Raw genomic sequence first — 14,506 nt, forward strand, 5'->3', positions numbered from 1 at the left:
GCCTCTCTCACTATAAATGTTCCTTTTCAGTCTTCAAGATATTGTTTTGCACTGTTATTCCACAATTGTTTTCAAGCAATTTCACACTCAGTTATCCATTTACTGCTTTGTCATGTGTTTTTTTTTATATATCTTTGCGTTTCAGTCCCAATCTGAGTTTCTCAACAAGGTAACCAGTTATGTGGCTTGTCAACAATTACAGAATCCACAACGTTTTTCAACCTTTTCAGGGAAAATGTACAGAAAATTACAATATTTTTTTAAGAGAGCAAAGCATAGGCTGAACTGATATTTCCGCGAAACGTTGCACTTAAACAGCAACATTAAACGCTGAGCCAGACAAATAAAACTTACTTAGATACTCTGCAACACGGTGCTGAGGTTAAAATGAGTTGATGTTGATGAAAGGAGATTGGTTGAGCTCATTTGACAGCCGGAAATGGTAGTTCCGTAAACACAGTGAGTTTGACGCTCCGGAAAAGCAGCGCGGCAGCGAAACGCGTCAGTCGAGACTGAACAGAGCGCAGCTGAGAGGAGGGAGGAGGGGAATGATGGGAGCGACTTTTTCTCTCGTTTATATGACACATATCCTGCTGTAGACCCAGAAATCATCCAGCCTGGTTCTTATTTTCGAGGGGGTTTTTTTTCCACCAAGATGTCCGCCTCGGCGATATTCATCCTTGACCTGAAGGGAAAGGTAAGTTTTTGGCGACTTGTTTGGTGGGGAAGTTGACATTAACAGCGCGGCACCTGCAATACGAGAAGGACTATTTTGACTAAAGAAACCGTTTCTGCTGAAGTATATGTTTATTTTCGCATGTGTTTGTTTTTGTGTTTAGGAATTCCCTGAACAGTTGTATTTTAGGATAGGAAGTTGATGAATTAAACCTAAATGAGTTGTAACATGGGTATGAAACAGGCAGGAAGAGAAAGCCAACTCGCCAAACTCGTTTTGTCGATGCTGAGCGTACACCGAGGGCTTGTTCTTGTGCAGCGATGCAGCCCTTATTGTATATGATGTGTCCTGTTTTAAAGTTTAAAACTTCTCCCTTTGAGCTATTATTCGTGCAATGTAATGCGTCCTTTTAAAGTCTTTTAACACACATGCAAAATAAAACCCTACAATTATAGTCGCCACCCATCATTTAATAATTCGAAAATTAAAAGCTGAATCTTGTAATTTTTATTTGAATTTAGGAATTTGATCGGTTCTGTTTTCTTTTGTGTTGCTTGTCAAATGTTTGTCTCCAAAATTACTATTTAATGGCTGGTTGGATGTTTCTATAAGCTTTATGGATCTTTTGCTTGTTAATAGTTTCAACAACGTGTGGCTCTTTTTGTGTAGTGTCTGTTTTTATGTCTGACTTGAGAAATGTGGGTGTGGACAGTGAACACGTTGGTGAGCACCACCCTAATGTAGCTTATGTCTCCAATGACTGGTACACCTGTTACAGGTTGTTTATAATAACTTGTTATAATGCTGGGATCGCATTCGACTGTGATGAAGACGCAGATGATGTTGAAACATTGTATGCCCAACTACAGTCCTTCAGTCCTGAAACGTTTAGATTAGTCCCTTTCAAATGGCTTATTACACTAGCCTACCTGGACCTCTGCAGAACTTGAGGACATGCTGAAGGTAATAAACCCATTTCATTCAGGCATGTTGGAACAAGAATTGATCTAAAAGTTACCAGAGTGGCTTTTTGAGGACTGAATTTGGAGACCACTTATTTACATGAAGTCTGCGCAATAAAAGTGAAAACATTCTACATTCTACATTTTGGACTCAGCCCTTAAGTACACCAAAAGGTTTAACAGAACTGCTCTTTCTTTTTGATAATAATGTTTGATTTAAGGTTGTTTTTCTGGTTATTAATTCTTTAATCAACCAAATTCAGAGTAATTATACATAATTCATAGCTATGAACCGACGGGGACGATATTTTTTTGTCAAAGATTAGCGCCAAATAGTCAGCGGATAAATAAAACAACGGGTCAGATCATGAGCTGAAATAAAAAAAGAAGCTTGTTTCAAAGAAATTCAATAAGAAGAGATCTTCTGTTACTTGTGTTTATCTCTCAGCACCAACAAGGATACCAAGTCTGTGTTGGTTTCCTAATGAAATTGTATTTTTTTTTCTTCTCTTCTTGAATATTATAAACCGTACATCTCTGAGTGGAAGGCGGTTGTTTATGCATTGGTGAAAATAGTAGGAATAGGGATGTGTGCTTGTCCGTGAGGTCCAAGTGGCTTTTCCACATTGACAGAGGTATGTCAGGCCCTTATGTGTTGCATTGATTTTTGTCTGTTGATGTTCATTTTGGTATATTGAGTAGATATTTTGTTCATAATAAATGTAGTTCTTGATTTTTTATAACCAGCTCTTGTCGTTGGCAATTTCAGTAAAAGTGCCATGTCCTGAATTGATTTTAATATACTAAAATCTCCTTATGCGTTCTTTTAGTGTAATCTACATAGTCCCCAACAAAACCAAAGTTTTCACTCTTCATATTTAGTTTGATAAGTTATGAGATGGATCATTTTATACTTTTATTTGTATTATGTAGTTTTAGCTTCAATACATATCTTAGACTTGCATTTTTTATTTCCTTTTAATATAAGCATTTTCTTTTATTTATTTCTACAAAGAAAAGTCTGTGAATAGGGCAAACCATGTATCCCCAAGAGTGCCGGCATCCTGCTGGGTTTGTTTGGTCAACACTGCAAACCCAGTACTATTTGCCTTAAAGTCACACTTCCCAAAGAAAACCTTTACTTTGAGTGTACAATAAACTCACTTTTAGTTGTGGCTTCTTTTCCTTCATTTTATATGGATTAATTTATTTAATATTCAAACACCAAAACTGACTGCAGTCATTTTTAAAAAGACTAAAAAGAAACTGGGCATGGGCTGGTTACCTATATCTTCCCATTTTTAAAAAGTTACTGTCTCGAAACCACTAAAATCTTACTTCACTTGCCTTAGTTTGGCTTAGAGCTGAGATGATGACTATGACTTGCGATAAGAAAAATAAATTGCTATATTCAGTATTAATGTATTGCTTCTGTGAACATAGATGCCAGATTGTGTGGCAGGCAGATAGTGGAAAATAATTAAAGACATAATTTTAGTTCCAACATAATTTTACAAATGCTCTGCAGAGGTGTCAAACTCTCTGCTTCAACACACCTGAAGCAAATCAGCACTTAACCGCATGCTGAGGATGTAATTAAACCATTTGATTCAGGTGTGTTGGGCAAGAGCGACATCTAAAAGTTGCAGGATAGTAGCTCTTCAGGATGGAGGTTTTACACCTATGCTCTGGAGCAAACACAGTGCCGCCACTCCCCTGTCCATTGCTGCTAACTGCCTGTCAACTGGCTGAAAGAAAATCACAACATGTTTTCCTTACTTACAAGAAAAACAAATTGTCTGAATGTTTTAGTGATATTTTTTGTCTGGGTCACCCAGGTTAATGAGATTTTTTTCCAGCGGTCTTTCCTGGTTAAATAAAATAAAAATAATGAAAAGTAACCTGTTGGATGCTGACTCATCTGACACATTGACAGACCTCACAATTGATCCAAAACCTAAGTGTCAATTTGACTGACTATTAAACATTCCTGGAGTCACTAGAAGGGCAAGAAAAGGAATTGCTGAATTGCCTTTTCTGCTTGACAACAATACCCATCAGGGAGAAGTATCCATCCTTCATAGCCATGGTGCATGATTGTACAGATTAAAGGTTTTCTCTTTCTCCCTCTTGCAGTCTACTTATCTCTGCCCTCAGGCTATTTAGCAATGCTTCACCTTCCATCCTCACTGTGTGCCTCTAGCAATGTCCTGATTAGACAAGTTCCTCGGTTACACTACTAGTAGACAAAATATGCATTGTAGTTGTAATAAAAGTGTATAATTTGAATACAGAGGTGGGTTAAGATATTGGAAGTGATGCCATTTATTTAAAAACAATCAAAAAATCCGAATTTACATAGTCTTGTAGAACAAACCAAAGACAAGTGGTGTACAAAATGGCCTTTTTAATTTTCACAGACATTCTTTAAAACACACAGTAATGCAGGATGCCAATTTTCACGTCTGCCCTTTATCTCTACACTATCAGGCCAGCCCCCTTTCCATCATACCTCCAGCTTGCACATGGATGACTTCTGGGACCCACTGATGTACCAAAATGTCAAGCTATTAAAATCAGCATGGCATCATTTGTTCCTAGAGGGTTTCAATAGAATTTGTAATAAGGCAGTTTACTTAAGCTGTACTTTAGGGTCATCATAAGAGATGATGTCTTTATCAGAAAAATGTGCTCACAAAGTAAGTTTAACATAATTAAAGGAACCATCAAACTTGCATTCAAATTTATTTTAGCTTAGTGCAACTTTAAGATTAATGGCATCTCTATCTTTGACTTTACATCTTTGTTGTTCAGTGGATCTCTGTTTTGTTTAATGAAATGGTTTTAAAACAAGTACAGCAAATTGTGAAAAGCTAAACTGCAAGTATGTACATGTAATGTTTTCTAAAAGTAAACAGGATCACAAACAGACCACCAATCAGTAAGAAGTTTGAGATATGCTTATTTTTCTGTATCATTTGGATAGGTTATCAGTATTCAGTATGATAACTTTACAAGAGTTAACCGTTTAATTTGATTGCCACAATGGCTGCATGTCAGTTGATTAATTCCTTTTGTTACACCTTAAGTTGCACTGGATCCATAAGTAAGAACATTTTAAATCATTATTTTACATCTGGCCAGAGTTGTTGCTTTACAACTGCATGATTTATTTATAATAACTACTAAACACTGATAAACACACGTACTATTCTTTTATTATCATCAGGTAAACTCATATCAGATAACTACAGAACATGTTTTTAGTAAAAATTGTATTTATTACAATAAAAAAAAAACTGATAATCAGTCCACAATGACAGGGAATTGATGCATTGACTGTCCAATCATAAGCAAATATTTATATAAAGTAGAAGATGTGTAGACACAATGATGAAGAGGATCATTGGGGAAACTGCATCCAAACCTGGAAATGTTGTATCTTCTCTTGCAGAGCAGTCAGCATAAAACTATGAAAAAATATATATATATATATTAAGGAGTACTCCACTAAGTTAGGTTTACATTAAAATATAATCTTAGATTTACATTACAATTGTTTCTTATGTATATTTTATATGTACATGGAAAATTTAAAGTCCTCTGATCATCAGCACTGTATTAAAACATTTTACTTACAGAACTGTGGTTAAACAGTTTATAATTGATGCCAACAGTAAATTAAAATGTCACAAATTTCTAGCGAACATTATTCCATTTTATTTTCTGGTACTTGCGGTTATTCACCACATACCTATTAAATGCTTTATATTAACTTTCAGCTTCAACAAACAGATAACAGGTTGCGGGAAATTCCAGGATGCCTGGCCGAGATCAGGCAGCAGTTAGCAAGGAAGTCCTGGTCCAACCTCCCAGTTTGCTTAGCTTAGTTAATAGCAGCCAGACCAGCCTGTGATAAGAGCTCATCTGCTCCAAAAACTGCGAAAAAAACATTTCAATGTAGGCTGATTCTGGATGAACTGACTTTATAGATGAAGTTTTGAGGTCTACTTTCTCGCTTAAAAACATCATAAAATTACGTTTTGTGACAAATTAATAGTATAAAATCGATTAATTTGTATAGTAACCTCTGCCATTTCTAAAGCTGCTGGTACCATGTCTCGCTGCATACAGCTCCGCCCCTTTAACAAAGCCTAGGGAAAGTAGAAAAGACCATCTCCAGAGTAGGACCATTTACCTATGAAAGTAAAACCCCGGGAAAGTGAAAATACCCAGGTAAATTTATATCGAAACACGATCTGGGCTTTACAAAGCCTGAGGCTCTCAAAAGCCTGAGGCTTTCTACAGGCAATGGAAAAGGGGCCTTTCAGACATTGTTATGAAGATGGTCAAAAACACAGCACAGCAGTCTCTTGCGTATAGGTGTGCAAACCCATCCAATTATCCTGGGCAAAAACATTAGTATGAAAAATCAAAGGATTAAATCTTTAATGCAGGTCAGGTTTAGGCCATACCTGGCTAATGGCTCTGTCACCCAACTCTGTCTCAGGCATGCCACATTCTGTGGGTCCTTACCTGGTCAGCTAAGTCAGCTGGCTGCCTTCTCAGCAGTTAGTAGTGCAACCCTTTTTTTATAAAAAACATATTATTAAGGGTTGCAGTTTTCTGGCCAATCACTGATCTTTAAAAACCCTGACCTGTCGATTCCGATATTGACAGATACTGATTTTCTTTATAACTGACATTGCAGGTGTCATAAGGTCACAACACACCTTCAGTGTTCCAATCTTATGCTGTGAATCATGCACATGCAGACATGACCTGGTGGGCGGGTCTGTCAGTAAGCCCTTTCTCACGGCAGAGCAAAAGGGTACAGTGGGTGATTTTCAGACTTTTGCAGAGGTAAATTGGTGGATAAGATTAGTTTCACATGCAAGTGTCAGCCAGTCACAGATCACCCAAAATTAAGGAACACATCTATATATTATCTTTACTCTATCAAAGGTTATAAACTTATTTCATCAGGACAAAGACTGGTCGCTCCAAACTTGTGTGTTGCCATTTTCCTAAAACAGCGGCGCACAAGTTCACCTTTAAGGGAAGTGACTTTTAGGTCACAGTGACCTTCTTGCCAGCCTGTACATATATTAAATTTTTCCTATTAAAAAATACGAAATGCTGTAATATGGGGAATGTTAGCAACTTTATGTGGTAATTTGTTTGCACTTTTAAAAACAGAGAAGGTTTGAAGAAGCATTGTTGATCACAATACTTTAAAAAGTATGGCTAAAAGTAGTAAAATTTGTATCCAGACAACAATGATGGTAGTTTGCATGTTAACATACTCCCAGGTTCTAGACAATGGAGCTATCAGTGAGTGCACTTTCAGCTGGAACCTCAGATCGGGATGAAAAGGAGGCATTGTGATCATTCGTGATGTTAAATGGTTTCATTGACCAGAGAATTCCGTGGTAGCACTTTTGCGGTTCTTTGTGTTCCTGTATCCTATTCACAAGTTTCACAAGAAAGCTACATTTCTGTCAACAGCTCAATTGCTTCTCTTGCTATAATCAGACTGATATTGGAGTGACTTGGTGAGATTTATTCTGTGAATAATGCCCCAAAGTGTTGATGGGTGATACGAACTGACATTAGCTTTGCTGAAACCTTGTTTCTTGTACAGTTTACCTTTGGGTCAAACACTCCAGTGAGGGTTTTCTGGTCCCTATTTGCCTTTGAGGTCAGCAGTGAGTGGATTGTATTGATTTCACATACTGGGCACAGTCACCCATTGTGTGTGTATCCCAGAACTAGATTCTCTTTAAATGCTGTTGTTTTGCTGTTTTCTTTTATTTTTAGGGCTATCAGTAGTTTTGATTGAACAACAAACATAATTTCATAAAATTCGGTTTTGAGTACAGCTTAGATTTTTTTTCTATTAGTTTTTTTGGAGAATGTAGCTGTGGTATAAATTAAACTATATGAATATATTGTTGTAATATTTAATTATTTTCTGATGCCCATTTCATTGGGTCTCACAATATAATTTCTGGTTAAAGCAAGAGTATAGCAGGTTTATCTTTTGTGATTTAAGCATTTTGTGTTAAATCATTAAATAATTCTTAAATAAGAAAAATGCATTAGATGTAACATTGGTCTCCTAATATTAGCATATTCCCAAATGGGGTGTCATATTAGGTAAATGAAAACTCCACCAGTATAATACCAGTAAACAGGTTGTGTAGTGGCTCAATTTGGGGGGAAAAATCCATGCTGGATTTTCATGAGACCTGGAATATTAACTACTTTGGCTTTGGGGCATGCATTATGCTCTCTGTTTGTGCAGTGATTTGTTTGATGTGCTCTACCTTTGCTGAATACGCAAGACTGCATGATGGTTTCCATTTTAACATAACACACATGAACAGACTTGACAGTGACCTCTTGCTCATCTTAAAGTTACATTGGGGGTGTTTTGTATTTTCTATATTACAGCAGGTTATGTTGTTGCTGGCACAGTTAACATTATGTCACTTTTGTATTCAGTCAACTATGAAAGCGGATGACTAATACAAGAGCATGCAGTTGTTTGGTAAATGACGGTTATGTACTCATTGATTCACGGTGGAGAAATGAGTTATAATGGAAAACTGTCAAAGCTCATTATTAAACCTTGATAGACTTATATGCATTATTAATTAATTTACCTATTTTTAAAAACATGAATTAACTTGACTATGTAACATGGGACCTATAATTATATTATGTAGTGTCATTTTATTAATTTGTTAACCCATTGCAAAGGTTTTAAACCACTCTGAAGGGCATCTATTGACTTATTTCTTCAATCTTTTCTTCAGGGGTTTAGTCTTCAGTCTCTCAATAACTGATGAAAAAACAGCATTTTGTTGCCCTATTTTTTAAGCTCTTTTTTGTTGCAAGAAACACATTTTACCATTGCAACTTTTGATGAAGGATAAGCTTAAGTGCAAGGACTAATAATGATAAAATGTGTAATTACATCAGATGCCATTGACTTTAGTTGGGTCCACCGTGGCTTATTAATTAATGTATAAAATAGAAACTTTACTCAAACTTTGTGGTACAATCACCAGCCACAGCAATAACTGCTAGGGATTGAGCCTGTTGCTTAAAATACTTTAAAAAATGAGTTTTGAAGGTCATGTTTTTCCATTAGTTTTGTTTCAGAACTACAAAGTGAATCTTCACACACTTTTTGTGAAACCATTCAGTATTGCAGCTTTTTTTGCTACAAAAATCTCATTCTCTTTATCCACTGACCTTTGAGCTGCTCACTTTGTGGTTTCCATCATTCTTCACAGTACCTGAGCATCGCCCTGTTCACATCCTCAGATTACTCTGCTGGAATTTCCTTTTTATATCTTATTTCCTCCTTTCTTTTGTTGTATCTGTCCATGTGTGACCCCTGCGCAACAGAAGCCTCTATTAAAGACAGTGTGTGGATGTGTGTGTTTGTGTGTGGGTGTCTATGAGTGTTCTAGCATTTGGTACATTGTAAGGCCCATTTTTACAACAGATTCTATGTTGTGAGCACCTACTGCTTCTTATGGGGCCCAAAGCCTGGGTCCCATAAGGAACAGTGCTGTTTTTTGGGTTAGGGGTTAGGTTAGGAACTACAGTGTGAAATGGGGTCAGCGTTGGGCCAATTAATGGAAAATCCAAAGTCATTGTAGTGATAGAAATATGTTTTTGTGTGTGGGTGTGTGTCTGTGTGTGTGTGTTGAAGAGTTCTAGGAACTATCTCTTAACATCTTTCCGCAGTCTACAAAAGGTTGTTATTTATTATGTGTTGAACATTTTCCACTTTCTCTGAGGCTGGTTAAATAACTTTTTTTAAATCTGTAGACTGCAGTGTAGATTGGTAACAATATCTCTAAATATGATTAAGTACTGTGGGTTGATTTATAAAGCAAATAACTTAAAAGTATGTGGATATTGTTGATTCTTTTTCTTCAGTTGTTGATCTTGAGGAGAAAGATCCAACACCCCTAGTGAGAATTGTAAAGAAGATGCTCATAATACGCACCACACCTTGAGTATGCTGGGCTGTTGCATGCTTGAACGTTCGCCCTCTATTTTCCCCTAGAAATTGCCACAGTGTAGTTTCCTAGAATTATGACCCCGATCATCTTGTGAACTTTGCTGGAGTCTGGTCTGATTCTTCTTTTAAGGACGTCATTCATCTTTCATGTTGAGGTATCCATCAGACCATTAAAGCTGCTAGGAAAATGTTCAGGCATAAAACACTGTTTGCACATTTCCTTGAGAGAGAAACTGGTAGAGAATATTTTTATTTTATTTTTTTTGTTTAAATGTCAGCCAAAGGTTCCTGAAGCATCCTTAGACTTGAGTGCAGGTTTAGTATCTCAGCCAAACCTATGAATCTTTAATGAATGAATGGCTGCTCTATGATATTTCCTCTCCCTCTCTCATCTTGTGTTATCTTTCTAGGTTTTGATTTGCCGTAACTACATGGGGAACATGGACATGAATGAAATTGACCACTTCATGCCCATGCTGATGAAGAGGGAGGAGGATGCTGAGATGGCACCGCTGGTCAGCCATGGCTCATCACACTTCCTTTGGATCAAACACAGCAACCTTTACTGTATCCAATACAAGTTTACTTCTGAGTGCAGAGTTTTGTCTAAAATGAGCTTTCACTGTGGAAGTCTCAATTCACCACTGGGTGTTGTTTCTCATCTCTACCCTCTCTCTGCCAGTCATTTTTATTTATGATGTGGGTATAATTTTATCTTCCCAGAACAGATCCACAGGAGGTCGTGTGCTCAGTGTCTGTTTTTGCACATCGCAAATCGGAGTGAGCAGTGTGCTATTTACTGCACGGAATATCCTCCCCTTTTCTACTGTGAGATTATACAGTCAGCCTTCGTAGCACATTACTAATTCAGCATCATATTGCAGTTGGGAGTAGCTGCTATTCCCAGTGCATTGAATAACATCTTAGCTATTCTTCATCCCTGGATTTTGTGTTTAATTGCTTTTGAAACTGATTCATTCTGCTAACCTTAGATAATGTTGCATGTGCTTTTTAACTTCTGTGCTTATGTGCAGATTGAAAGTCTGCAAGTTTATTTGTTGTTTTTGTTCCAGATAATTTCAGCAGGTGCAAATTGTAGATATAAAGTGTTTTTCTTAACAGTCCCTCCTTTAGTGGTAGCAATGACAAAGAAGAATGCCAACGCTGCTCTTGTGTACTCCTTTCTTTATAGAATAGTTCAGGTGAGTCGTACTTTAACGTTTGCTTTGATATCAGTAAAGTTCTTTAGTGCTGTGCAATCTGCAGGCTTTAGGGAGTTGCTTCTGTGCTTGGTGGCTCGTCCACCCTCGACAACCGTCTCGACTTTTAACCAGACAACTTCTGCCTCTACTACTGTGCAAACATCCAAAAATGTATATGAACATGTGCATATACACAGCCATATTTACTTTTTGTAAATGTTAACTCTTTTTCTCCTTGTTGTCTGAAAGCCTTGCAGTTAATCTTGCTTTTAAATGAATAATTTCAATTATGCAACAGGGATAATATCCTTTTTTCTCCCACTGTTATGGAATAAATCTGCCCCGGGATTTTAATGCAACCTGACCCACCACTGTTTATCTGAGCTGTCGAAACAAGATGTATAAAAAAACAAATTATATGTTTTCTTTTTGAAGGTATTTAAAGAGTATTTTAAGGAGCTGGAGGAGGAAAGTATTCGTGACAACTTTGTGACAGTGTATGAACTGATGGACGAAGTGATGGACTTTGGATTCCCCCAGACAACTGAGAGCAAGATCCTACAAGAGTAAGAAAAGTGACACACAACCTGTGACACTATACAGTACTAAGGATTGACCTGTGTGTTTATTCTTTCAACCTAGGTGACATTTTGAATACAACAGCAAACTCAAGGCATTTTTACAAAGCTTGTGCATAAAAGCATTTTTTTTTTACAAATACAAAAAAAAGTTGACAGAGGCAGTTAAAAAATGTATACTTGCCAATCAATGCTTGCCATAGATGGCAAAAAACCTAAAATACCTAGAATGGGTCGACCAAATATAAAATCTATGCAAAAGAGGTGGAGCTGAGCACTGACACTTCTCATACAATGGAGAGATATCTGGATAAGTAAAATGTAATTTATCCTTAGAATGGTGGATAGTGGCCTATGGATATTATTGTACCGGATTAGATTGACATAAGATTACTGTAGAAAAGTTAATTATTTCATTACCTGACAGGTCAGCTAACGATCTGGAATGAGGAACCAATATTGTTTTAACTCAACTAAGTTATTTAGATGTAAAAGTTATAGAGACACTTTGTGGATGGTATTTATTTCAGTCACCTTCTGGGAGTGAATTGAGTTTAAAACGAATTAAAATTTGAGCAATTAAACTTGCTTGCCAGGCATGTCCGGCCAGATATTGGCACCATGTGTGTGTTTATGCTAGCTGTCTGAAAGGTTTGTTTGGATCTTCCAGGTGAAAAATAAAGGAAAGTTTAGGATCACTCCACTGGGCTTTCACTGACTCCTTTGGGTGGGTTCTGATATCACTAACTTGGCATTGTATTTACTGAGCAAAACGTAAATCTCAAAAATGAACACACCTCTGTTCAAGTGCCATATTTTTAAAAATATTTAAATGAATTATTATTTTTACCTTTTAATTGATTGACAAATACTTTTTTAATCCTCAAGGGGGAAATTCTCATACCCAGTAGCAGCACACAGAAATGCATCCACAGACATAAATAAAGAGAGCCAGTGTAAATTCGAGTGACGCATCAGTTAATTGGCCAGAGAACAGAATTGGCCAATTTCCCTTCATAAGCTCTGATCAGTGATCAACAGGTGAAATGTTAAAAATATTATGTTTTTTGTTTTACTCTATAATACATTTGTCAAAAAACGTGGCACATTTTTTTTTTCTTTTATATTTCAGTCATTATAATAATCAGTCAATTTGAATCTGTCAAAGTTGAAATCAGCAGGTCAGACCATCTCTAGTGCATTTTGACTATCTGGGTTCTGGTGTGGTGAACCTCCAACATCTGTAGTGCTGCATTGATTATTTTTTTTATTGATTGGTTCTTCTTTCTCTCAGTTTAATTTGGCATTCAAAGTGGTTCTGTAATTAAAATATCCTAAACCAATATATGTTTTTGTTGATGTTGGAATATTTCACTTGTTTGGTATGAGAAAAACAAGAGCACGGCCGAATCATTTTGTATAGAAGTTATGATAGTATTGCAGTGCCCTGTATTGGTTCGTGATTAAAATAATGCACTATTGCATCCTGGAACCAAATTTTCAGAGCAGCCCAAATTCACAGCAGAAAAAACAAAGCGCAAGTGTGACTGACTGACTCAGTTCAACATAATTATCAGTTTCTATAACAAGTTTTTGGCAATCATATCTAACAAATGTTTACAGGCAAATGATTTGCTTTAATTCAAACATTAGGCTGATATGTAAGGAAGGTTAAATTTTTAAAGCCCCTAAAATCAAAAACTGTAATTTTTTATAAAATTATGTACATATGTTCATTGATGCTTGTATTTTCCATCAGGGGGAAAGAGACTTTCAGATAACCGTTTTCTGTGTTATGCCAACAAGCAGGAGAGAGGGAAGTAGAACACATAATGAGTTGGTTTTGAGAGCTATTGGCCCTTATTTTTCATTTAACACTTAAAAACTGTACTTAAAATAAAATGCAAAACGTAACCAGTGAGTAAGGCGACTGGAGCTTGTACATTGTTCCTGTTTTGTATTTTAGATGAACACAGGGTTGCTTTGTCCTTAACTAATCTGCTCCCTCCTCAGAAAGGCATTTGTCTCCAGGATAAGACCACACTTATGTTCTGTAACTTACAGTAACTCTCTGACATGGCCTCAGTGTGTACATTATCCTCTTTGATTTTAGTTAAGTGCACATTTGTATAAATAGAGTTTGTATGCAGCTTAATTTTTACTCTCTTTGCCCTTAGACCTGGTTTTGGATAAATGTGCAAATATGTGTACAGTTAGTGTGTTGTTTGCTGATTAATACCAGGCTCCGATTGGCACTCAAACACAATGAACATACTTAAGACTCTTAGAAGGAAAAGTTCTACTCCACTACCCTCCAAGGATACAAACACTTTCTCATCACTGCTGACAGTAGACACAGAAACACTGACTGTCTGTCTCTGGGAGTCACTCCAGTTCTTTAACCTTTTTATGACCCAACGGCAATGAGACCGCTTACAAAATTACACTGCATACCTTGTGAGAGTGTAAATGCCTTGTTGTTTTTGAGGGTAGGAAAAAAAGACAGTGCAAGGTTACCTATGCACAAAATATATGCATGAATTTAGACTGATTTGCAAAAGTATTCCTACTCAGTTCTTTTCATATGTTGCTACGTTGTGTTAACAGTCATAAGATTCAATTTGTTTTATTGAAGTTATGTGATAGACCAAAACAAAATGTTTCATAATTGTGAAGTAGAAGGAAATTGATCAATGGATTTAAAAATATTTTATTAGTATTTTATTAATAATAAATATAAAATCTGACAAGTGTAGCATACATTTGTATTCAGCCTCACTGAGCCTATACAAAAACCAGTGTTGTCTGGAATTGCAGCCGCAGCTTTATAGGATACTTCTCTACCATCTTTGTTCTTTGCAAAATAACTTTGGCTCATTCTGATTGGATAAGGAGAAGCTGAACATCATTTCCCAAGTCTTGCTACAGATTGTCATTTGGATTCAGGTCTTGACTTTAACTGGGCCACTCTACAACATAAATATGGTTTGATCTAAACCATTCTTTTGTCTGTGTGTATATGGTCACTTTACTGCTGGAAGGTG

At 36.6% G+C, this 14,506-nt stretch overlaps 1 protein-coding gene across 1 annotated transcript in view; it reads left to right on the forward strand.

The window, feature by feature from the left end:
• Positions 1-501: 501 nt before the first annotated feature.
• ap1m3 (adaptor related protein complex 1 subunit mu 3) overlaps positions 502-14,506 on the forward strand; it is a 44,660-nt gene continuing 30,655 nt past the window's right edge. Inside the window, exons 1-4 of the mRNA XM_047374384.1 lie at positions 502-697; positions 10,093-10,249; positions 10,817-10,884; positions 11,320-11,450. Of these exons, the coding sequence (XP_047230340.1) occupies positions 656-697; positions 10,093-10,249; positions 10,817-10,884; positions 11,320-11,450 (398 nt within the window). The 5' untranslated portion in view covers positions 502-655. The remainder of the gene's footprint in view (positions 698-10,092; positions 10,250-10,816; positions 10,885-11,319; positions 11,451-14,506) is intronic.

This window comes from Girardinichthys multiradiatus, chromosome 9 (genome assembly GCF_021462225.1).
Source record: "Girardinichthys multiradiatus isolate DD_20200921_A chromosome 9, DD_fGirMul_XY1, whole genome shotgun sequence".
Classification (NCBI taxonomy): domain Eukaryota; kingdom Metazoa; phylum Chordata; class Actinopteri; order Cyprinodontiformes; family Goodeidae; genus Girardinichthys; species Girardinichthys multiradiatus.